The 26,348-nt window shown below is 52.6% G+C and overlaps 1 protein-coding gene across 1 annotated transcript in view; it reads right to left on the reverse strand.

Annotated features, from left to right (window-relative positions):
* Dpp6 (dipeptidyl peptidase like 6) overlaps positions 1-26,348 on the reverse strand; it is a 618,489-nt gene that overhangs the window by 313,430 nt on the left and 278,711 nt on the right. The window contains exon 2 of the mRNA XM_076831376.2: positions 15,138-15,252. Coding sequence (XP_076687491.2) covers positions 15,138-15,252 — 115 coding nt within the window. The remainder of the gene's footprint in view (positions 1-15,137; positions 15,253-26,348) is intronic.

A 26,348-nucleotide genomic window follows, 5' to 3' on the forward strand; every position in this document is an offset into this window, starting at 1 on the left:
GAGGAAGTGGTGAGGTTTTATAGTTTGGCTTCACCCTGATGGAATCTGGGGATCACAGAAAAGCCAGGTTTCTTTCAGCCCTTTAGCTCCTTGTGTTGCAGACAATCCCTCAGCTCTTCTGACTGCTGTGTGGCCACGCTGGCCCCCGCAGGGATGGAGTCTCTTTAGGGTCAGTACATCTGGCAAGATGCTCAGTTCCCCTTCATTCCTAAGATATTTGTCCAAGAGCTACGCTCTTCAACATAAACCCGTCAGAGAACGCTTTGGAACTTCTTCTCTGGACACTTTTAAACAAGGAATAGATCCCTTCACCCTAAGATGGGTCAAATCTGGAGGCAGCCTGGCTGCTCATGGTGCCACGGACCTCCACCTGGTCAGGGGAGCGCCTGGCAAGTCTGCCAAGGGGACGGGTCCCCCAGGTCAGAGACGGCTTGCAGGCTTCTGCTTCTGTGAGCAAGCGGAGCAGCTGTCCCTACGCTCCACTCTGCAGAGTGTGAGGTATTTATTACCCCTCGAGAGGCCCACCAGAATGGGGAGGCAGGAAATACTCTCAGGGAAGGTAAGCTGGGCACTGGAGGCTGCATGGCTCTCCCACAGGTGAGGGCAGCTAGGCGGCAGCCGCCAAGAGCTGGGACTGCAGAACCCGACGGAGACAGACAGTTAACCGCGAGTTAGAGAGGTCAGACTTCAAGGTGAGACAGAACCCTGTGCCTCGGCTCAGAACCGAGCATATTTCTATTTTGAATGTTTGTCATTCCTATGAATGTTGATCATATTTGTTTGCTCTCTTACAAACATGTCAGAAGAACAGGTGGGGATCAAAGAGGCTGTCCAGTTTTCAGTGTTTAAATTCCCGAGTCCAAAGAGGTTACCTTGCAGAAAAGCCAGCCACTGCGGCCTGTTCGTTAATGATGAGCCTGATGTGGGTGCGGCTGGGTGAGGAGGAACGGGCTGCCTGAGACCTGAGAGCCTCCGTCCACTCTGCCAGCGTGCAGACGGGCTGGGTGCCCTGGGCCAGGCACAGCTAGGCGCTGGACCAGCCCTTCCAATTAGACCTTTATTTTTTAGGTAAAAGAAGTGCGGTCGATATCTGCTGCAGATACTACTCCTGTTTCCTTGGTAGATTCTTATCCTAATGAAACATGAAATTTATAACATGCTGCGTTATCAACAGGTCAGGAACAATGAAATGCAAAACCAGGCAACCTCTCGCAAATCTCCCTGAAAACCCTGGGATTTCTGACCCAATTCTGAATTCCGCTGTCCAGCTGTGGCAGACTGCTCACCCGCTGACTCCCGTTCAGAGCTGAGGCGGTGGCATCTCATATGTAGACAAAAGTCCCAGAAATAGCAGCTGAGCAGGAACAGCGGTGTATCTAGGGAGCGCTCCTCGCTGTGCAGTCTGACTCCAGACACATCAGAATACATTCCTCTGGAGAAATGGCTCTTGAACAGCCCAACCTCGAAGGCAGGAAACTAAATTGCACAGGCTGCATGAGACTCACATGAAACCACTGCAATGGTTTGAATCTAGAATCCTACAAAGGCTCATGTATTGATGGCTGGTCCCATGCAGCCATGACCAGAGGTGGGGCCTCGGGAGGTGACTGGATCATGGGGTTCTGACCTCATCAGTGGGTGAGGCCACTGGTAGGTTCATAATTAGATGCATGACTGCAAGATGGTGGAAACTGTGGTGGGAGGGGCTAGTTGAGGAAGCAGGTGCTTGGGGTCCTGGCCTCGCAGGTGCTATCTTGTCCCTTTCCTCTCTATTTTTTCTCTCTGCCTCTGGCTACCATGAAGCTTTGTTCCTCCATGATGCCTCTCCCACGCCCAGAAACAACAGTCAGATGACCATGGACTGATAGCTCTCACGCTCTCAGCCATAAGAAACATTTCTTCTCTTAAATTGGCTTTTCTCAAGTGTTTTGTCACAGCTATGGAAAGCTAACTAGCAACCACCTCATATGAGGCAAGAGTAGAAGAGCTATAGGAAAATCCACCATTGACACCTCTGTGGAATATATTTATTTTTGACTTGAAGAGTTGGCCAGGCCTCTTTTTTTTTTTTTTTTTTTTTTAAGTCTGCTTACTGGGAATGATTTTTTCCCCCTCTTCTTTTTAAGATAGGAATCATAACTTCATCTTCTAAAGGGTTTGGCACATTTTAGATGTGGTTGATTTCATATGAAGAAAGCATTTGTTTTTACAATCTATACCTTTGCTTTTAGTCTTGCTTTTTTAAATAATAAAGTCTTTGTGTTACTGAAGTATAGTACTTATGGTATACCTAAAGCATATGTACATGAAAAGTCCCAGATGTTGCTTCATAATGAAAGCTTTTTCTTATAAGTCCACAGGTCTTTAAAACCATGTAGAGAACTAGTAGCACGATATTAAAATTAGACACATTCACTTTCACTGAAATGCCGGAAATTGAGTTATCAGTTTTAATCCACATACTCTGCACATTGAGAACTCTAGGTTTGGTTTTTTTTTTAATATTCTAACATCTAATCTGTTTTAAATCTTCCGCTACAGGGAAGGTAGCCATTCCTCTGCGTGTCTTTAACTCCATTCCTTTAGCTATAGGAAACAAACCTCTTCCTTTAACAAGTTACAGCCACTGGCCACCTGTGACTTCGCACAACATGCACACAGGTTGATGGGTTTACTACCTAGTTTTTTCTTTTTTGAGGTACTTTTTAAGATAAAGCTCATGTGCCCTAAAATTCACACTCTTGATGTGCACAACTCCATTATTTTGGAACCGTCAGAGTCATGCAGACATGACCATGACCTCGGTTCATCACACTTTCCCTGCCCCAGAGGGAGCCGTGAGCTGTCTCTTCCCACCGCTGCGCCTCTCCTCCGTCTCCCTCTCTGGCTGTTGTGGACATCCCTGTAGCCGAAGGCCGGCCAGTACCATGGTCACGTGGCTGCAGCAGGCCGCATGTGGAGCGCCTCGGCACTTCAGGACCACCTGGGTGCCGCCGTGGCCTCCGTGCTGGCCGCTCGCAGGCTCCGTGTCTGTGTTCTTTGGAGGAACGCCTCAGGCTGCCCAGCTTGCAAACATACGGCACTTAGAAGGTCTTCCCTGAGCAGAGGGCAGAAGTGGAGGCTGTGACGGAGCAGCCTGTGGCTAAGGGCCCTGGAAGACTGTGGGCCAGCGCTCAGCCACACAAAGGCTCTGGAAGCCACAGCGTGTGACTCTCGTGTCCCCCCACCCCCCTGGGCATTTCTGTAGGCCCCACGGAGGAGCCTTTGTCAAAGAAAGGAACCCGTGTCACACACAGGAGACCCGCAGCTGCCTGAGGATTTGTTATGCTGGACTGAGGGGAGAGAGATGGTGAAACAGAATGCTGCTGGACCCCACGCACCAGGCAGAGCCAGGCTGACCAGACTGCCTGCTACAACCAGGCTCCCTCCCTGAAGAAGTGGACGAGCCCCAGGGCGCCCGTGAGCCCCAGGACATGACCGCAGCTGGGCAGCCTCAGAGCGTCCCCAGTGCCTTGGGAAACTCTGGGAACTGGCGACACTCATCCTCCTTCCGTTTCCCCTTCTGAGCAGGAACGTCTGTGGTGGTCACCCAGCCCTCCCATTGCGCGTCTTAGGAGAGGACCCTTATTGTTTCACTTCACAGATCCCCAAGGATGAATCCTGCCCGGGGTGGGGCTCTCAGAGGATGAGCTCTGGGACCTCTGGGCCAGTGACCTTCTGGACTTGGGGTCCATGTGTAATAGGTGGGGTTCCTGGGGGCCTGGGCTGCAGTGAAAGACTGTCCTCCACACAGAGATATTTAAGTACAACATTGTGAGTGTCAACAACGGTTTCCATTTAAGAAACTGACTTTTTATTGTTTGCCAGGGGATCTTATCAGAGTGAGAAAAGAGGTGGCAAACTGCCCCTCAGCTGAGGAGGTGGCAGTGGGGTGGGCAGGGGTCTCCCAGCCTGGGGCTTCCCAGAGTGGCCACAGGACGCGAGGTCAACACCCGGGGAGTCTGCATAAACACGTGCTCACATATTGTCAGGAAGTACATATATGGAGGACTTCAACTCACTTCACAGGTTTTATGACTTGGGGTAAAAGAAAGAAAAGGGGCGCAGATGGGGATTCATGTCTGGCCTTCCGTTGGTGGTCTGTGGACACGGACATGTACACTTAATAGGAAGAAGCACTTGAATAAATAAATACTTGTTCAAAGGGAAAACGGAAGCGAAAACCCCGGTACTGGTCATAGAACAGGCAGAGAAAAGGGCCATCATTGTTCTGATGTTTGTCGGTCAGTCCAATATCGCTTTCTACTGTTTATTTTTTACTATTTACATTTATGATTTGTACAATAAAAACAAATCGATCCACGTTCGAATCGTGAGCAGATCCTCAGACCCAGGCTCGGATCCTGAGTCAGCACACGTTTCCATGATGCGTCAAGGCTGAGGTCCACCAAGGTCACCTTCCCTGTGATTGTACTGTTCGCAGCATGAGCAGAGGGCGCAGTGCCCTTGGGTAGAGAAGGGGCAGGGGGCCAATTCTGCAGTGCCCAGATAGATTCACAGGACCCCGAACGCCTGCACCAAGCAGCGAATCCCAGACACACGCAGTTTGAGACGGTGGCTTATTTCATCTGTCCTGCAGATGTGTACATTCCATTCGGATTTTGTTGGCTCTGTGGGTTGAGCTCTCCTTAATCTGCTAGTGCCTGTTGATTTAGGACAGAGGGTGAGGGGAGCTCGCGTCTGCCGAATGCATAAAAGGAAAGAGTAATAAAAATGAGGCGTGCTGAGTGAGCTGTGTTCCTCCAGATTTTAAAGCGCATCAACGTTCAGCTCAACTTCCATTCCCTCCTTCATGGCAAGATGATACAGAACCAAGTCTTGTCCAGTAGCACCAGGAGGGGGGGGCGCAGCATGGGTTTCCGCTGTGGACCGTCGGGAGGAGGGGAGAGGACAGGCAGCAGGGCAGGGACCGGAGCCTGCATGCCTCCTTCTGGTTCCACCTCCAGCCCACAACCTGGACAGCCTGCGAGGCAGGAGCTGACGGGTGCGCAAAGCCATCTGTTGGCCCTGTGTCCTTCAGTGTCCTGTCCTGGCTGCAACAAAGCTCCACAGGAGCCCAGTGGGCAGGAGTCGGAAATCAGTCCCACTGGGTCCAAATCAGCCAGCCGGGCTGCCCACCAAGGGGCTCGGGAAGCCTGCGCCTTCCGGCTCCTGGTGGCTGTCGGTGTTCCTTGGCTGGCCCACTGGGCACAGGGTCATCTCCTCTCAGTCTATGTGGAGTCCCCTTCTGTCATGGCCCTTGGTGCCCAGTGGAAAATGCAGAATGATCCCCATCTTGAGATGGACGACGTGGCCACACCAGACCCTCCACCCTTTGCCATGGTACCAGCACTCAGCTTCCAGGGATTTGAACGTGACATCTTTTTGGCGTGTGGTGGGTTAACACCCCCATCCCTGGTGGCCTCTCTCCCACTTCCCAGTAATAGCTTTGGGAATCGTCCCCTGCAGAAGCGACAGTCACTGAGTTTAAAGAAAACAGGCAGGAAGTGTATGCATAAGAGAAACGCGAGAGACGGAGCACCTGGGGGTCTGTGCGCCCCCCAGAACCTAGGCTTCGGGGATTGCAGGACCTCGCTTGTGAACACAGAGTTCATTCTGAAGGCAATCGGATTTGGGGAACTCGACACAGCCCTGTGGGAAGGTGCAGGCCCTCGGCTTCTGCAGAAGCAACAGCTCAAGGTCGAGTGTGCCCACTCCAGAGAAGGCCGGCCACTTCAGCCTGGACTCCCCGGAGGCCTCAGCCGCTGGCTTCGCTTTGGGCCACTTCTCCCCTGTTCTCTGACTTTCTGATGTGATGGTGTCTGTGTCCCTGACCCTGAGCTGGCAACTCAACTCACACTCCTCAACCGCTGCCCCTGGACGTGGCTGGCCTGAATGAAGGTCCCTAAAGAGCAATCAGCGCCTCAGCCAGGCCCTTGGAGCACGTGGCCCTGAACATTCTCAAAACTCATCTGGAACCTGCCAAGAGACTCTCCTCTAAACCCAGCAATGGACGCCCCGGAGGCCAGGGTGCCACGGTGACATCTGCCATTTTCCATGCAGAGCACCTGTGCCCTGGAGCGGGCTGCAGGTGCAGCCGGGCCTGGAAAGTGCCCCTCGTGGGTAAACACGCAGGCACTCGCCGGGGCTCACGGTCTTCCCGCCAGCATGAATAATAAGCATCGATTGCCATCCTTTAGAAAAATGGCCCTTTAGCGTAGGAGTCAGTAAATGAGCAAGGCACACCTAACACTCCTCTGGAATCAATGATGGAAAGTCAGAAGAGAGGTTTTAAGATGCTCTCGGGGCCGCGTCTCCGCACTCGGAAGCCTGCAGCTCCCCGGAAGGTCAGCTGCGGTGGGAACTCATCTTCCCTCCACGAGATGCTGTCAGATGCCCTCTTCCCAGATTTGTTTCAATGTCAGATGATTCAAACTCGCTGTCCAAGTTACCGGAATGCAGATTGCATCCTGAGGAATCCGTAAGTCAAGGGTCTTCTTTGTGGCAGACACCGGCTGCCTCCTCCAGAGCCCTCTCCTGGCTGCCCTCTTCCCAGCGGGGGACGACGCCTGTGAGATGCCTCTTTCCCAGCACCCTCCCGCCACGTCTCCAGGCAACAGTGCCACAGCAAATAAGCGGCCTCCCGGCTTCTCCTGGGGAACTGATTCCACGGTGGAGAGAGAAGTCCCCCCACCCCGCCCATGTGAGCATGCGCTTGTGAGGCTGCTGCAGCCTCTCAGGGCCAAGGGGCAGCAGCGAAGGGTGCAGACGGCCTACCCTGGGTGTCCTGAGCCGCAGCACCACCCTGGGACCTATTCTGTGCGACTCTGCAGACACCTAGGACCTAACGATGTGTGCAGCGTCTTGGTACCTGCAGACACATGTCCCTTCACTGGGGTCATCTGGGTTTGGGCTGAGTGCTCAAGCAGATGCCAAGATGGCCCATGGCCGGGCTGACCAGTCTGGGAACTCTGTGAAACTCAGCCAATGTTTGTCTGCTCTCGGTTGCCCTTTCTCTCTCCCCCAGGGATAAAATAATGTTTTCATTAGATTCCGGAAATGGTTCTCATGCAGAACTTGGCATAGACAGTGGAACAATTAGAGGCCAGCCTGAAATCCAGAGCCTGCTATCCCAGACTCTCCCAATCTGCCCCTGGACTCCTGACCCTCCCCATGACTTCCTCACCCTCCAGTGACCACTCACGATGGCCCGGGTGGCCCTTCCTCTTGGAGTTCTTTCTACCTCCAGTGGATCTTTCAGCGTCTTCAGTTGCTCATTTTCCATGAAGCCCACCAGGAATGCCCCTGTTCTCACCAGTCCCTCTTGCACCCTGGACTATCACAACTCACACCTGCTCTATGGTCTGGATAAGAAGCATCCCCCGGACTCCCGTGTTGAAGGGAGTCCCCAGTGCAGCATGTTCAGAGGTGGGGCTTTGGGAAGAGCTTGGATCATGGGGGCTCTGACCTTGGCAGTGGATAACCACTGGTAGCTAAAGGGAGGACTGGGAGGTGGGGCCCTCGGAGCACTAGGTCACTGGGGCGTGCCCTGGAGGGGCAGTTATTGTCCCCAGGTCCTTCTCGCTCTGCTTCCTGGCTTCAGGAGCTGAGCAGCTTTCTTCCACACCCCCTTCCACCACGGTGCTCCGCCCCACCTCAGGCCCAGAGCCAGGGGGCCATCAGCCAGGGCCTGAACTCTGAAGCTCCAAGCCAAAGGGGATCTTTCCTCCTCTAAGCTGTTTTCTCAGTGCTTGTCACAGAGGGGAAGAGCTGACTGACACCTGCAGCGCCCACTCACAGCCCTCAGTCTCAATCAGCACTAAAGGAACCCTGGGCAGAAACAGCATTAGCCGCAGCAGCCGCCGCAGCAAAGCAGACCTCTGTTCCATGAGGAGAGCAGACAAAACCACCTCTCACTCTGCCGGCAGATGGGTGTGACAGCCCCAAGGAACTGTCCCTGTGCTAATGCCCAGCACCAGAGGCCCACGCAAGTCATCTGGGCTTCCTCTGATGAGACGCCTGGGCCAGGTGTTGGGGTGGACTGGATGGCGGGGTGGGGGGGTGTTCAGGGAGAAGAGAGAGAAGGGCCTAGAAGGTGAGGGGCAAGTGCCTGTTTCTCCAGGACTCCGGCAGTAACGGGGAGCACATGACTTGTTACAGCGCACACAAAGGCTCTTCCATCACTGAACTGTTGGCGGTTTTCATGGGCAGCGTGTGGGGCTTTAGGATGAGATGACCCAATTCCAGGCAGAAGCTGGGCACCTGTCAATGACTGTCACACACACAGCGAGCCAAAGGACCAGGCACAAAGCATGCACCTTCTATGATTAAGTTTATGATGCAAATGTAAAAAGTCTAGACTTGAGAAACGATTCCAAGACGTCAGACGTGAGGTTCCCCGGGAAGGGATCCCTCATGAAGGAGGCACGAGGGGCCGTCTGGGTGGCTGGCTGCATTCTGGCTGCATTCCACCCCCTCCCTGTGCACGGAGAGATAGAATACTCACAGATACCCACAGATACGACATGCAAATGTTTTATTTGTATGTCATATATAATGTATATCCTTTTATGTTTATTACTAATAAAATGTTTTAAAATATTGTTTTCCAGAATTTTAAAAAGATAAGCTGAGGTTGAGCAGTGTGTCAGACATTACCCCCACATCAAACAGCAATGCCATTTCAATTCCACAAAAACAATCTGTACGTTCCCACCCAAAGACTACCTACCATATTCCCTATTCAGATCAGCTGTACTTGGCCTGACCCTAAACTCTGCCTTCAGTATGACTTGCCAGGGTCCACAGTTCTCCCTGTGCCTACCTCCTGGCTGTGGTCTAGTGTGCCCACCACACTGCTACCATCTTGATTCAGAAATCCCCAAACATTAAATGCCAGGGAGGTTATAAAGCAAGGACGCCCTGCAGATTCTTAGACTCCACGGCAGAGACTGTGCCAGTGCAGAACAGCATGGTCCTCTTCATCTGAATGCAAGAATCGTGGCTGCCCCCAAAGCCACCTGGGTCTATGACCCATCACAGCCTCATAGTTCATATCAGAAAATGTAAAAGGAAACGCTATTACTCCAAAGAGAAATTTAGAAAAGAGCACAGGCCAGCAAGGGAGAAATGAATAACAAAATTGAAAAGGACACATTCTCATCTGGTGACTCCCTTTGGAGGTGAAATTGCCTTAAACACTTTTAATCTGATTTCTGAAACATCAGTTGTGCATAACAGGTGATAATTGGGCTGCACACAGAACGAGCAGCCTCCACGCTCAGGATGGCCACGAGACCCTTCCAGGCCCGAGGGACCCACGGGGCCTGGCACGCTCACCAGGCTCTCCTCACTGAGCTAAGAGGAGGCCCACGTGGGCTGGGACACAGCCCCACAGAGAGGCTGAGTCCAGTGAGCTCAGAATGCACAAGGAAAAGCAGAGAGTGGGACCTGAGTTTCCAGAATGCACGACTGGGAACTGGAGTATTTGGAAAAAAAACGATTGTTTAAAGTGCGTCTGACAATTTCTAAGTCTGCCAAAACGGAGGCAGTGTTGGGTGGGAAGCCAGGGGCCGTGGGCGTCACCAAGGCAGTGTGCAGAGTTCCCAAAGTGCCACTGCTCTTCCTGAGACTCGCCCCACGTGGAGACTGAACACAGCGCTTCATCAGGTGGACGCTGCCCCTGCCCTTCATCATGTCCTGGTCAGCAGGGCAATGTTCCAGTTACCTGCCCAATTCATCGGGGTGTCACCCTTAAAGGAAAAGGGACAGTCAAGCACATGTCCCTGAATGCCCCCTTCTGTCCCCCCACACCTTTCTTGCCAAGGTAAGAAAGCAATAAGAGAAGTCCCATCCAGACGCACATTATCCTGATGGACACTGGCTCTCTGTCACCAGTGCTTGGAGCAGGGCAGTGCTATCTTAGAAAGGTGCCGGGTGGTGCCGCTGCCTTTGTAGAGTGCCTTATCCACCCCCTCCCTGAGGTGGCTGGCGTGGGTCAGAGCCCCATGGAGAAGAGTGCTCGCCTAGGTGGCTGCCCCTGGGCAGTGTCACCAGGGGCAGGAGGTGCTACCTTCTGTCAGGCACTGGAGCACGGCAGGACTGCACGTGGCAGAAGCACACCTTCCTGCCGATGCCCCTGGGCTGTCTGGCAAAGCGTCTGTCCAGGCCGTCACCACTGGACCTTCCCCACAAACATTTTTCAATAAACCCTGCATGTCCCGTCCCCTCTCTGGGCGTCCTCCTGGTCTCTCAGCCACCCGCCTCACTGCCCTGGGCTGTGAGCGTCCTTACAGGTTTCCTGTCCAGCCTTCCGTGTTTTCCCCCTGCCCACAACGCTGTGGTCTCCTGATCTAAGCTTCAGGAGGACACTCAGCATTTCCACATTTCTCCCGGGACTTGGACTCACAGGTCGTACTGGTGGCTACCCGAGGAGCTCTGAATATGGGGAGTCTGAGAACCCTCTGGGGCTGGTGGCAGGTCAAGGGATCTCAGACCTTCTCTGCCAGCCACAATTTTGAACGCCAGAAGCCACCAGCCCTGCAGGAGAGTGGACGGGCAAAGTCTGGGACGGGAGGAGGCCAAGGAACACCACCAGCCAGTGCTCTCCCTGAGCCCGGGCATGTGCTCCTGGACAGCACGGCCTGCAGTAGTGAGGACCACCGTGGACGCCGCAGAACCAAAGGAGTAAACAGGGCTCTGCAGTGGGCGTAACAGAAGAATAAGGAACCCCCCCACTTCAAAGCCTGCTGGGATACGGAGATCCACCTGCACCCCACCCTGGTGCTGGCCTCTAGCTCCTCACTGTCCCTGACAACTGGTGTCAGCATACAAAGAGAGAGTGCCCCACACTGACTTTATTCTCTACTTATGACAGTGGAGATGCTGCTGGGGCTGCTCTGCTGCACAGAGAGGGCAGGAGCTGCCCACTCCCTGCCCAGCAGAGAAGCACCTGGGCTCAGGGAGGGTCCTGGAGCGGCTTCTTGGGCCCTGTGTTACTCTAGTCACCTCTCTGTCACCGCACACCATCTCTGTGCAGGAGCTCTCCCAGCCATTGCGTCCCACTTCTGAGTGACACTGGTGTGAGCTCGGGGCAGCCGGTGACACCGACACGTGTGGGTGCTCTGGGAGGGCGGTAGAAACTGCTCGTGACATACACCCTGTGTGCTAAGTCCCAAAGGGAGTGACATATCCTGAACCACTCCAGTTAACATAGAACACAACTCTGTGCAGAGCAATGGGAGAAATGTGTCCCCAGGTCCAGGGGAGCTGAAATCCTTCACAGTGATTTAAATATGCAGTTGTCAAAGTCCACAAACCCCAACAGGTATATGTGAGAGCAACCCTCCCCGATTCCTCCCATTTAGATCCCAACCACTGAGCCCATTTTCCCCTGTTCATGGTGTGGCGCCCCAAGTCCCCACGCCCCAGATGTCTCTGGCGTTTCGTGGGCTCACTCGCAAAGGACAACACGAGGCTCAGTTTTGCAGAATTGCTGCTGGAACCTCTCAGTCCATATATAAATGCCCAGACTGCTCCTCTTTCTTTTTTTTTTTTTAAACAACTTTCCCATCATTGTTAAACTAAAAGCTTAATTGAGATAAAATTTACATATCATATATTTTGCCCTTTTACCATGTGCAACTGTTTGTTTTTTTTAATACCAGCAAACGTGCGTCCATGACCGCTATTGAATTCCACCATATTTCATCACCTAGAAAGGACATTTCATGTTCCAGGGCACTTTTCCTAGGCCCTGGAAGCTGCCCATCTTCCTTGTTTCTGTGTGCATTTGGCGGTGCTCAAATCATCCACCGTGTGGCCTTTGGGACCCGGAGTCTTTCACTTAGCCTAATGTTGGCAAGGTTTTCCAAGCCCAGCGTGCTGCCCTCTGTTCTTCTCCAGGCTGAGGAAGGGTCCCGTGTACAATGGGCCACGCCTACTTGTTCATCTGCCAGGTGGTGGACATTTGGGTTGATTCCACCTTATGACAACCATGAATCATGCTGTTACGAGGCTCACACACAAGCTTCTGTATAAATACGTTTCCAATTTTCTTGGTATTTATCTAGAAGTAGAAACACTGCATGATATGGTAGTTTAATTCCAAACTATTTCCCACAATCTCTCTTCCCACCAGTAATGTACAAAGGTCCCACTTTCTCCGTATCCTCGTCAACACTGATTATTTTCCTTTTTGTTCTTTGCTTTTTGTCTTTATATCCACGTTGGTGAGGTGATATTCCACTGAGGCTTGATCGTCATTTCCCCGATGTTCAATGGTGCTGAGAACCTTTTCAAGTACTCCTTGGCCACTTGTCTTTCTTTGGAGAGACTTATATTTTATAACTTATCAACATTTTGCCTGAATTTAAGTTGAATTATATATTTGCATTTCTGTTTTAAGTTATAATTTCTTTATATGTTCTAGATACAACTTTTGCTGGTTGTGAATATTTTGTCACATTCTGTGAGGGTCTTTCCACTTGCTTGATGATGTCCTTTGACACACTAAAAGCTAAGTATGACAAAATCTAATTTATCTATTTGTTCTTTGGTTGCTTGCACTTTGCCTAGTATAAGGTCACAAATACTTATTACTATGTTTCACCTTTAGAAATTCATAGATTTAGCTTTTATATTTAGGTATCAGATCCGCATGGTATGAGGTTAGTGTTCAACTTTACTCTTTGGTGTGTGAAAATTCGGTTGTGTCAGCACAATTTGTGGAAGACTATTCTGTCCCCTCGCATGGCCTTGGAACCTTTGCCAAAAATCAGCTGACTGTGGATGTGTGGAACTATTTAAGAATTCTCAATTCTAGTCCATGGGTCTATACATCTGTTCAGATGCTAGCATGACATGTTTATTAATTACTGTGATTTTATAGTAAGTTTTAAAATCAGGAGATCAAGTCTTCTAATTATTCTTTTAAAACTTTTTTTGGTTATTCTGATTCCCATGCATTTTGTAAGACTTTTACAATCAATTAGCAATTTCTTTAATAAAGGCAGTTGGGATTGAAATGGGCCTGCAGATCAATTTAGAGAATATGGCCATGTTAACAAGGTTACATCTTTCATCCTTCAATCCATTTACTCAAGTCTTTTGTTCAATTCCTTTAATGTATTTTTATTAGTACACTGTAGTTATACATAATATTGGGGTTCATCTTCACCCAACCATAGAAGCATGGAATAGAATTTGCTCCAATTCAGTACTTACTCTTTCCCTCCCCTCTTCCCATTACTGTACTGGTTTTTCTTCTATTTATTTAATTTTTTAAAAATTACTGCTTCACAGATAAGTGTACAGGTGAAGTTCACTGCAGTATCCACATGTGGACAGAGGATAGCTTGGTCAGCTTCACTCCCGCCTTCCCGACCCTCAGCCTCCCCTTGACCTCCTCGGGTTCTCAGTTTTTCCCAGTTTTGGGTGTTTCACTATACAAGTCTCATTCCTAACAAATGAACATACCATTCCTCTTCTTGTTCTTTTTGAAACTATTACAAGTGGAATGTGTTGGAGATTTCCTTGTGGATTGCCATTGTGAGTGCACAGAGCTACAGTGATCTGGTGCATTGGTCTTCTACGTCCATCCTGCTGGACTCGTTTACTATTTACAAGGAGCATTACGATTGGTGGATTCCTCCAGTTTTCCTAGGTACAGTCCGGGTCTTCTAAGAATGGAGTTCCGCATCTCTCTTTCCTGTCTGGGTGCCTGTCTTCTGCCCTCTCCCCTGACCGCCCTGGCTGGAAGCTGCAGTGGAATGGGGAATGGGTCAGGCAGGGGACACTGGTGTCTGGTTCCTGGCCTAGGGGCACTGATTTCAGCTTTATGACCCTTAAGGACCCCGTGGGTCCCCGGATGTGGTTTTCAGGGTGAGACTGCTTCTTTCCTCACTGTTGAGCGTCTCATCACGAAAGGGCTTCGCCACATGTTCCTCCCGTGTCTGTGGAGATGACCGCGTCTGTTCTGTCCTCTATTCTGTCCTCTGGGCTTATCTACCTTGACTCATTTTCACGTGCTGACCCAAATTTTCTTTCCTGGGATGGATCCCATTTGGTGGTGGTGCATAACCTTTCTCTGGGTTGCTGGGTTCTGTCCACTGCTATTTTGGCAAGGATTTTCCTATCTGTCCTCCTAAGGACACTGGCCACTGGTTTCCTTTGCTCGTGATGTGGTGATCTAGTTTGGTGCCAGCATGCCGTCGTCTTTCCTCATTTAAATTCAAGGGTGATGGTTGTATCATATGCAATACGAATGCACCAGAATCTGCCTACGTGTTTTGTATCCATCAAAAATCTTCCCCACGCTGCAGAGTCTACTTCTTTTTCTATCTCGAAGTCTGACATCTGTGTGGTCTGTTCATGGAGGACTGGGGCTTCCGCCTTTTGCTCCACACAGCAGCCATGATGACCGAGAGTGGAGAGAGCAGACTCGCGTCCGCCTGTGACCATGGGTTTTCCTGCGACAGCTCCTGCGTAGTGATCTCACAGATGAAGGCCACTCCAGAGACGGCCACCACCCTCTGGTTACCAGCTCTGGACACCCCATGAGGCCCACCTCCTGCCCTGCCTTCTCCATGAAGCTTTCTGTCCTGGGCACCTGCAGGGCCTCTGCTGGGACCATTGGGTGGAGCACGGGGGGGACATGTGCTGTGGATTTCAGTGTCTTCTTCCCGGAGAGATTTCTGACTGGGGCTTTTACCTCGTTGGTGGCACCTAATAAGCACTTTGCCCTTGATTCACACTCAGTCTATGTTGTCTTAGCGATTTTTAAAATTCATCCTTGATATAGTACAGAGAAATCACAAGACACACATAAGATCATTGTACTTATGGTGCCACTGTCTTTAGGTTCAGCAAAAGTGAATACGCAATTGTGCATTCACATGTATGCCACACATCGCTACCCAGTCAACCGTAGAAACAGATTAAGAGCATATAACACGGATCGTTGTCACCGCGCCGTAGTATCACTCGGCACAGTCAGGATCTGGGGGACTTAATGACAGGACGGGGAGTGGTGTAGAGAGCGGGGTAAAGCCTCGCCCCGGCCCCTGCTAGTGACCTGTGCAGAGAGGGAGTTCAGGTACCTGGTGTCAGCAGGATGACCGAGGTGACGATCAGGGAGCAGATGACCAGAATGACCAGCAGGGCGATGGCGATGCCTTTCCAGTTCCTCTGCGGAGGGTTGCTCCCCACCAGCTCCTGAAACAACCGCAGAAGGAGAAGGGCTCAGCGAGCAGAATGGGAAGTGAAGGAGCCAGACCAGCCTCTCCCCGAACCCCACAACCAGAGGCCACCGCAGGACGCAGCCTCCCGCCCGCGGGCCGCTCCAGCTCTGTTCTGGGCCTCTCTGTCTGCGGTGGCAGAAGGGACCAGGGCTGTCCCTCCTCTCGCCAGGGTGACACTTGGTCTCAACAAGAATCTGGTGTGATCCAGTTCAAGCTGCTGTGAAGCCCCCCACCCCCCACCCCTGCTCCTCCAGCAAAGGACTGAAGGTAGGTGCACTACCACCAGCTGGTCCACCTCCAAGTCCGACCCCTGGGACGGAGCTTTCCAGCTCCAAGCCTTCTCTGCTCTTCCCCTTCCTTTCCATCTGTGCCATGAACTTCTGTGAACCTTAAATATTTAGCTAACACATACTTGATGCTGGTTTTCATCAACATCTGCCCATTTCTCATTACTGTAAGCCTTTTCTTCTGTCACCTCACACCGGCCTCAGATCCCCTGGACTTGCCTCCCTGATGGCCCACCTGTCCCCTCTCCAGTCTGCAGTCCTCCCCGTGGACCCACATGAGCACTGCAGCAGGGACTCAGGGTTTCTGGTGCCAAAGGCGTCAAAGGGTGCGCAGACCCGGGACCTCCCTCAGGGATCAGAGCTCCACCTTCAGGTGTGAGAGGTCACGAACTCAGAGTTCCAAATAGGAGTCTTGAGAGGCAGGGGAGCACCATTAGGAATGAATAACAATAGCTACATTGGTGATCAATGATAATGAGTGTGGGCTGGGGATGTGGCTCAAGCGGTAGCGCGCTCGCCTGGCATGCGTGTGGCCCGGGTTCGATCCTCAGCACCACATACAAACAAAGATGTTGTGTCCCCCGAAAACTAAAAAATAAATAAATATTAAAATTCTCTCTCTCTCTCTAAAAAAAATTAATATTAATAATAATAAGCGTGATAGTTACATATTAATAATTAATTATAAAAGAGCAAATTATACAGGAACATCAGGACAAAGAATTACATTGCAAATGGCACTTGTGCCTGTGTTTATATCTGAGAATACTTCCCTGATCGTATCCATAATTACAACTCACAATAATCAAGCCAAGAGGCAGTGGGATGGAGACAATCTCCAAGAGTAGACGATGCAATGCTTAAATATATCTTCATTTGTGACTGGAAGCTCATTATAATACTTAAACCACAGCAATCAAAATAAAGGTAATCCTCACTCAGTCACAGGCCTCTTCTGCCCAGACACCCCCACAATATGACCCACAGGTCAAGGTTGGAATTGTCACGGGCGATAATACACAGAGTGGGGCTAGAAACACGACAGGAGACGTCACAAGAAGAGAGACTGAAGGAAGGGTTCAGTCTCGCATACGAAGACTAGAGGTCACCATGCATTGAAGGCCCACCGAAACCCAGGACACGGACTACTGAAGACAAAGAGGAGGAAGACTATTCTGTTAGCCTCCAAAGGGAAGGCAGAGTTAGAACCGAAAGGAAATTTCTCGGAGGCAGAAGGAAACATCAGACCATTAACTCCACCTAACAACAGGAGGGGCTGCTTCTGGAGGAACCAGACAGGGTGGACGGAGCTCTCCCAGGGTCCTGGAGGGCAGTCCTGCAGGGAGAAGTGCAGGGGCTGAGCTCAACAGGCTCCCTGACTAAGTCCTGCAGACACTCAGAGGGGGAGACAGACCGCACCTCGGAAGTCGGTACCGGTGGTGGAAGGATCAGAGTCAGACACTTCCCGGACAAGGACAGATTGCCTGCTTCCTGCCTCTCACTGGACCAGGAAGAGGCTCTGCACCCACAGCCTTTCAGCAAGATGCACCGTGAGGTCGGCAGGCAGGCACCGAGGGGTTCTGGGTCCTGCGCTGCTGGGCTCCTGAGCACAGATGCTCTAGATGCTCTTGCAGGCAGTTTTCCTGCATTTTTTAGTAGGCTATTTTACCCACGGGGATGAAGACATTCTCACTAAATTCCTTTTTCATTTGGAAAATTTCACTTTCAGAGTGCAGGTCATTTTCTTTACTGTACAAACGACTCTGTGCCCAAAACAATGGAGAGAAAAGGTGGTGGACAGCCTCCACCTTCTCCATGCTCTTTCTACCCCGGGTCTATGTGCACATTCAATTTCTACACGGGTGTGACCAGAACTCAGTGTGGTCTTGCAGTTAGAGTTCAGGTTAACGCTTTTCTGAACATCTAATTTGTCCCTCAAAATTCCGTCCTCATCTTAATTACAGAGTTGAACTCCCCAAAAGATGAGTAGAGCTAACCCTCCTTCCTGTGAGGGACAAAATGAGTGGATAGATTACTCCCTGACACACTGAGTTCTGGTGGCGCGGTTTTCAGGGGAATTACACGTATTACTTCTCAGCCTATACAGGGGTGGAAAGGAGTCCACAGCACATTTCCTCTTCTTTTTGGCACCACATATGCATTGGAGGTCCAGAAAAATTGAAAAGCATATTTATGCTTAACCAGTTGTGCAAAGAAGAACAAACCTTGCACCCACCCACCCATCCACCCGTCTGTACCTCCACATTTGCTTATCCACCTCCATCATTCATCTGTCCAATCCAACTGTCCATTACACATCTGTCTAGGGCTTACTCTTCCAGGCCCTGTTCTGTGAACCTTTGATACAGAAGTGAATAAAACAGATAAGGACACAGTTATCAACCCGAGTCACATGACTTTCATTTTTCCATTCCTTTGAGGATAAACAACAAACAGATAAATCCATTGGGAGAAGCAGGAGGAGGGGTCCTGGAAGGTCAGGAAGAGCTCCTGATGAAGTGGGCCGGGAGCAGAACTGAAGGATGCACACAGGGCTGACAACGGAGAACAGACAACCCAGGTGGAGAGCATGTCAGTCCCCAAGATGACCTGTGCTTCAGTTGGAGGACAGCAAGTATCCAGGGCCAGCTGGGCAGGCCTGAGGGCCGTGTGCAGGCCTCTGGTCACCTCTGCGTGGAGGTCTGCACACAGCAGCATGGGAGCCTGGCTCCCATCTCTAGGAGGAGCAGGGCGCTGCTGTACCAGACCCAGGAGGTCAGCTGGGGCCAACGAGGAGACAGTGGCCGAGATGCGTCCCCGGGTTAGTGGTGTGTGGTAGAGCAGCTGGGTCCAGCACGTTATAGAACAGTGAACCAACAGGGCCGCTCCAAACAGGCTGCAGCACCAGTGTTCAAGTCCCAATGCGGTGAAGCTTGGCACCTGGTGCACGGGGACCGCGTGCTGCCTGATGAAGGAACAGGTGAAGGTCTCCACCAGAGGCAGCTCCTGGCTGGAGTGTCTGGAGGAAAAGCAACTGATGGATGCAGAAAACCAAGGGTAAACACAAGCCCAGGTGCATTAACTGCCTCAGCAGCCAGGATCTTAAAACCACAGCGCAGCCGGACACGTCCAGTGAAACCCGTCCCCCGACGTCGCTGTTGCTCACACTTACTTTGACTCAGGCAGAAAGGAAACAAACAAGTCACTAACAACAAACCAGGCATTTTCCTAAGTTGTTTGTTCTAAATGAAAAATTTATCTTTAGAGAATGTTGCTGTCTTATAATTTGCGACTGCAGCTTGATGCTGTGGTTGTGGTTGTGCATCTGAAGCGGAAGAAGCACAGAGTCTCGTAATGAAGCAGACCACAGCGTCCCGTGTGCTGACCAAGAGGCTCTTTCCTCCACAGCCCCGGCCCGCGGAGCCCAGGCATTTACCGCTGGCACAGGCCCGTGGACCCTCCCGTGTGACCCACCTCTCTTGGCCCCAGGGTCACCTCTGTCCTGAAATTCCCCGCCCCTTTATCATGTCGTCTCTAAGATGAGAAGAACTGATTCCACTTAAGACTGTCAGGTAGAGACAGATGATCTTAAGAGGGAGAAAATGAAGGCTGCAGGGGGCAGAGGGTGGGTGGGGAGGCCCCAGAGGGGGGCCATCGTGAGGGTTTGACACAAGCAAGCTTGAGAGCACGTGGTGACTCAGAAACCACGGAGGCAGCAGAGAGGCTTTACCGTTTATCGACATGATCACAAGATGCCGTGCAGCAGTCCTTGACCTAAAACTCAGGAACTACCCAAAGTGCACTAAATTCCCACCCCTCATAAAGAAGGTAAAGGGTCCAGACTGCCCACTCTCCTTCCGCCCACTGCCTAACGCACCAAGCTGTTAACTTCATCAGGCCTCAACTCTGCACCTGTGTCCCTGCAGCACAGGACCCCTCAGAGGCTCGGAGTGCACATACGTGACATGTCACCCAGCTGCAGGGACAGAAGGAGCAGCACCCAGCAGGGGTGAGAGTGACAATCTCACCGTGAATAATGCAGCTCCATGGTGGAAGGTGCAGCGGGGGAGCTGTGGACACGGGAGGACGGCGGGGGATAGCAGGCTGCAGTGACAGCATGGCCCAGCCTGGCCCGCCCCGAGGGGACAGCTGGTAATTTCACATTTTACTTCCCTTAGCTAAAGGCAGAGGGTCAGCCAGATGGCCCTCTCACCGGGGCAGGAGGAAGTGCATTAGAGTCTTTTTCTTGAAATAATCCATCTTTATAGTCAATCCCCACCTCTGTCAGGCGACTTGACAAGACTAGAAGGCTGACCCGAGCTTCCAAAAGAGAAAAGGCTGTTCCTCGGAGACAGCTAGACGCAAGGTTGGGCAATTGACGCTTTTCTTAAAATTCAGATGTGCTACGTCAGTAGCTGGTTGGGCTTTGCAAGGGGAGCTGGTCCTGAAGCAGGAGCCCCTCTAGCTGCAGGGGGCAGGTGCTGACTCCACGTCCAATCGAGCATCAATCTGCTCATCTGGAACCGTCTCCACGCTGCAAGAGTCTCCTGTGACCGGGACACTCACACTGTTTCTTTTTCTTTTATTTTTTTTTGGTAGCAGGGATTGAACCCAGGGGCACTTTGTCACTGAGCCACATCCACAGCCCCTTTTATTTTCTGACACAGAGTCTCACCAAGTTGTTTAAGGCCACGCTGAGTTGCTGAGGCTGGATTTGAACTTGTGATCCTCCTGCCTCAGCCTCCTGAGCTGCACCGTGTCTCTGGGGTGCCTCTGCCCTGACCCCCTCGCTCTTCCTCCTCCCTGTCTGTAGTGAAGCCCACCAAGCAGGTTCCCCCTGCTCTCCCCCACCCATTCTGTTCAGGCCTATGGATACATCTGGGTTCTACTCTCCTTCTCTCTTGTAAGTTTGGACACTTCTAAAGTTGACAGTTGGAGGTGTCCGGCTCTACATTTGTGCCCGAGGGCAGAACCCTTTGAAACCGTATCCAGCACTTCTGTTGAGGCTGCTGCCAACTCTCCACCTGCAGCCTAGCCAGACTGTGTTCAGAGAATGAGCTCCCGCTCTGTCAATCATTCCAGAAAAAACAAAACCAGGCAAACCCCGGACTCCAAGATCTGCTAAAATCTCTTCTTAATTATTTTTACTCCCAAATTCCAACAGCAGGGTTCAAATTATTTTAGGATCCACTGCTTAACTGACGGTCTGAGAGACTCTCTGATGAAATTCATTCCAGATGATAACTACTCTTAGCTGCAGAGCCTCGTCTCCCTCGGATCTCTTTTGATAGTTTGTGAGGTATCAGGTTGTTCCTCAAATCCCCCAGTGCAACAGCACTGAGACCCGATCCCCGCAGAAGGCTCACAACATACCATGCCTGGGAAACCCTCCGAAATCCTGCTATCAAGGAGAGGGGCGACATAAACACCGAGCACCACACCTTCCGCACTGCCAGGTCAGCTTGGGAGGTCTCAGCCTCCATGGGCAACAGCTGTCTCACTCCCTGAACCACAGGCCATGGGGACAGCTCTCTCTACTGGGCGTTTCTGGGAACAAGTTCCACACATCACTCTCCACACTCAAAAACCCCAGGTTGAAGGCGTGAGAGGAAGGAGGGGGCCTGAGGCGCAGCGGGGAAGGGGGCGAGGAGCAAGGACGCAGGGCGCTGGGGCTCTCCCCCTGCTGCCTGCCTTTCCTTCTGTGCTGCGCGGCTTTCCCTTGATCCATGGCACACTGCTGCCGCCTCCCGGGATACTCTCTGCCTGCTGTACTCAAACGGGTTTGAGTTGATTTTGGAAACTCGGGAGTCAGAAGCTGGATACACTGCAAGGAAAGAGGCCCACCACCCGGCATCTGCCAGCCCCAGGCTCACCCAGGATGTGGCAGAATGTGACGAAGTCTGCACTTGAAGATCTGGTAAAAATGACAACTCCTCCCTTGGCTTGTAGTTCGGAGAAAACTAACTTATAGTTTGGTGTGTAGTTTTCTTTGGACAGACTGGCTACTGCAGCAATTTGTAGCTACCTTTCCAGGGGACCCCAAGTGGAACTTAGCAACACCTTCTAGACCCTCAAGAATCTGCTGGTCTGCCCACCAGCCCAGTGGGACGCCCACACCTCTGGGACTGGAGGGGCCGTCCAAGCAGAGGGGAGGGCCGGTGCCCCGATGACGTGACCGAATGACCAGGAGATAAGCTGTTCCCAGGCATTTGCTGCTTTAGGCACTAAATTATGCAAAGAGAAATTGGCCTTATTTTTGGCTGACAGCTGGCCTAGCCGGAGTGTCGCTAGGTGGGTCCATGGTAAAGAGCTGCGGGTCTAACATCCTCCAGCTCAACAGAAGGGCAAAGGAAGCAGAGGAATGATTGGCCACGGCATCAGCTCATCAGCACCCTTAGCGCCTCATCTGCACCTGCAACCTGTGGCCGCACCTGTCACCTCACATAATCTCAGGTTCTGGGACTGGGGTGTGCACACCCAGGTGGGGCTGGCTGGGGCGTCACTGCTCTGTCCAGCACAGTGGTAGATCCCGTGTAATGGAATACTACACAGAAATGAAAAGAACAGATGTGCTGTGGGCTCAGGGTGGGTGAGTCTCACAGGTGTAACCTCAAGTGAAGTGGGTCGAACGCTGAAAGGAGGCGGGTGAAGAAAGGGGAGAAATTACAGCGTGAGTTGGAGGTTCACACTGAAGTCCACGGAGGCCCGTGCGCGAGAGAGCTTTCCATGAAGCCAGGCAGCTACACAGCTGACGGGTGGGAGGCGTTGCCTCTGGGAAGGGGGTGTCAGGTGCAGGAGCGTGGGGTGGCGGCTGCAGCTGCTCCTCTACCTGGCCGGGGCTGCAGGGGGCTTCCGGCAGGGGCATCTGTGACGTGGCTTTCCTGCCCTTAGTGTTTGACTGTGATACTCTCCATAGCCAAGGTCAACCAAGGGGCTGCAAACCAGCCTCGTGACATGAGCACTGGCCAGAGTGGTGGCCTGCAGAGACGCTTCCTGTGCCGATGGCCCCCAGAGGGGGGCGTGTGTGCCAACCTGATGGATGGTGGGGACATGGAAGGTGACGCTGGGGGCCATGCGGTGGGAGCAGGAAGACGGAGTGCTGAGTTTCTCTGGGGGCAGTCAAAGGCTCTCTGAGGAAGCCCGGGGTTGGAGGGAGACCGCTGGGCGGGTTTCTCACGCAGAGGCCGCTCAGGGAGCAGGGCTGAGCCTGGGCTGGGTGCACCTGGACAAGACGGCCAGGTGAGGTGCTGGGAGATGAGCCTGGAGCAACAGACACCGACAGGCAGCCTCAGGGACAATGTCACCTGCCCGTGTCACATCCACGGCACAATGGAAGCCAGCGAAGCCTTCTGTGAACTGCCTCAGAAACTTCTGGAAGAAATCAGTCGTCAGTTACCTATTTTGCTTGTTGACATCAGAAAAGAACACAGAAAAAGGCTTTAATATGTGCCAAACTCAACACCTTAAAGCCTGACCGTCCACACAACAACTGTCAAAGTGACGGGAGAAAATGACACACCAACGTGACGGCAGGACCTCCCTTCACACGGCTTCATTCTGTTGTCTGAATGTAGTTTCTTCCGAATATTTATTCACCGTGAAAAGCTCTGACATAGATTTCTTTTATGTTCCATGGCCCATTTGCTATAAGTAGAAGGTAGCAACAAATTACAAAATCAATGGTGCGTCTACCTCAGGACGGCGAAACGGCTTCCTCATCACTGAACTTCCATATTCAGGAGGACGACCAATGGCTTAAAGATGGCAAGAACAAGTTTTAAACAGCGTTTAGCAACTGACACGGGTCCCTCAGTAGTCCTGCGGGGAATCTGTTGGATGCCTCTCCCATTCCGGATGTGCCAGCTCGCTCACTTCCTCTTCATTATCCAGATCTCCCCTTTCACACGGGGACTAACTGCATGACACACAATTAGCCAGAGGAGCTCAGGACACGCCTGAGAGATGCCCAGCCCTGCAGGTCCCGCCTCATGCAGATGGAGATGAGACTCTCATGTGACCACCGCTGACGGGGGGCTGGAGGGAAAGGGTGGGCCTGGCAGAGCCTGGCGGTGATTCCAGGAAAACATGACTGGTTTGGGGTCACTTCTCCTCCCTCCCTCTCTCTCCCTCTCTCTCCCCCTCTCCCTCTCCCTCTCTCTCTCTCCCCCCTCTTGCCCTCAGCCTCTGCTTCTCTCCTGACACCTCTCCCACTCTTCCTCCCACGTAGTCAACACCCATGAATCCATGACTCAAAGGAGGCTTCCTCCTCTCTGGGGCCAGGAACGCAAAAGACGAGGGGAAGCAGTCTCTGTGCAGACAAGCACCCGTCAAAACTGGCCAAGAGACTCGAATACCAGAGAGTATTTCACTCTGTCCTGAGGGGGGTGTCGCTTGGCAGCTCAGAAGACAGGGGCTCTTTGACTAGAAAACGCACATGGTCTGCTGAACACCCGTCACAGCGCAGGTGGGCAGCTCAGGATGCAAGGCGGGAGGAATGAAGAAATGTGGGGAAGGGGATTTACCATGCACCAGAGAAAAATGGGAGGATGCACCCGAGCCAGGGCAGACTGCAGCAGCAAGGCCAGCGGCTATCCAGAAGGCTGGAGGGAGACGGGGGAGAGGCCTGCAGCCAGCCTTCCAGCCAGGGCACACGCTCAGCTGCGACAACCCCTGCGACCACCACACCCCGCTGCAGAAGGGAGACCCCAGCAGTGGGAAGGGCCGGCAGGAGGTGGTGGCCTCCATAACGCAGCAATGGACATGGCTCACGTTGAAATGCTGTCTGGTGAGACTGTTAAAAGGCATTCCGCACATCAAGAAGCCAACTTGGAGATTGCTGCAAGCTGCGCGGCTCAGGAGCTGGAGGGGGAGGTCTTGGTCACCAGCATCCACACAGTTACTTTCCTACCGTGGCCTGCTTATGCTATTTTACGACTCAATGTTGTTATTGCAGTTTTCAAAACCTCCAGGACACCTTTCTTGTTGTTGTGGGTAAAACATATTATTTTTTAAAAACCACAGTCAAGGAAGTTTTGAGGACCCGAGGCACACGCCTTAACCACGGCGTGTACTACACGGAGGGAACGCTGAAATCTTTGACACTGACATCGTGTTTCCTGGGCGGGCAATTGTAGGAGCCTGCGGAAAGGCTAGTTTTCTAGAGGTGGACCTCTGAGCAGAGGTCAAGGTGGGCCAGGCTGGAGCATGATCAGACCCTGCGTGCCATTAGGTCCTGCGTGAAACCCAAAGGCTTCTGGACAAACAAGGGACATTGCTGGGGGCCCCAGGGTAGGAGGAGGAAGCTCACTGACATGACCAAGCAATTTGAAATAATTTCATGTATTTCTCAAAATGGTGCTTTGGAGGCAGCCCTGGAATCCCCAGATGCAGGTGGAGAAGGTGGAGCTGTGGGGCCTCTGAGACCTGCTGACCCGGAGCCTCTGGGGCTGGGGGACGGTCCTGCGCCACAGTGTGCCCAGCTGGTGTCTGTAAGAAGTGCAGGACGAAGCCTCCGTCACAGGCGCGCCCTGCTCACCCCACACCTGCCTCGGGACTGATTTCAATGGGATGCCCGCGGATGCTGCTGCTGGGTGATGGGGACCGGTGCTCAGGACCAGGGGTCCAAGGCCACCTGTGCCTTTGTCAGACACTGTCCCCTCCCAGGCTCTGTTTATTCAGGAGGAAGGCTCTCTGGGTGCTGTGCTGGGAGCTCACCCTTTACCCCACCCCTTCCCTTAATTCATCTGCCCCTCCTCTGCCTCGTTCCACGTCCCAGGAGGCCAAGCCCTGACCTCTACACACTGCATTCCTGTAGCCGGGACTCCAGCGGGCAGATGGTCAGCACTGGGAGTTGATGGGCAAAAGAGAGGTCCAGAGGTCTCTCTGCCGGGACCCCCAGGCCCTGCCTGTCTTCTGCCAGGGGTGCCCCACCCACCACCACAGCACCTGCAGGCCACACTTCCATGGCCTCCGCCTGCCCAGAGGAGAGTCGTGCCACGGCCACGGCCATCCACGCAGGCTCAGCCGAGGCCTGGCCTCAGTTCCAGGTCGTCCTACTCTGCAGGGCCTCATGACTCTCATTGGCCTAACCTGCCCACATCTCTGTGAACGGCCTTTCAGGAGGGGCTGGGTCGGTCAGTTCTCCTGAGTGACCCTGAGGGGTGCAGGGCCCTGGGGTGTGACCTTGCACCTGTAGGGAGGGGTGCAGCCCTTACTACCTGCCCTATTCCACCAGCCTGGCCTCTTGTCAGTTAAACAGGAGGTCCCCGCAGGACAGGGCCACGCTGGCAGCAGGTGGATAGGCACTTCCTTCCCTCGGGCCACAAACAGCACCTCCTATAGATGCTTACTGACTGATTAGAAGGAGTTTTCTTTAATACCTTAACATGCCCAGCCAAGAGGACGAGTGTCCACGGCAGTTGTGCTGTGCAAGTGTGTGTGTGTGTGTGTTGTGCAGAATGTATTTGTATAGAATTGTGTACCCGAGGCACTTTATGCGACCATCCCGACTGGAAGTTCTCAGGTCTAAACTGATGCGTCCACGGCTGCAGGACGCTGTGATGCCCTCGTCTTCCCTACACAGCTGCACACGCCACAGCCACAACCTTGCCGGGAGCAGTGACACACCATCAAAGCCCCGGTCTACACGTGGGAACACAGTCACCAAGTGCAAGGGGAACGAGGTCTCCTTCTCAGAGCTTCACGCTCTGGGGCTCCGGCTCCCCACGCTGGTCAGTGCATCCCACCAGTCCCCTCACTGTGGCTGGGCGAGGGGGTCTCAGGG

The sequence above is a fragment of the Callospermophilus lateralis genome, chromosome 1, assembly GCF_048772815.1.
Source record: "Callospermophilus lateralis isolate mCalLat2 chromosome 1, mCalLat2.hap1, whole genome shotgun sequence".
NCBI lineage: Eukaryota > Metazoa > Chordata > Mammalia > Rodentia > Sciuridae > Callospermophilus > Callospermophilus lateralis.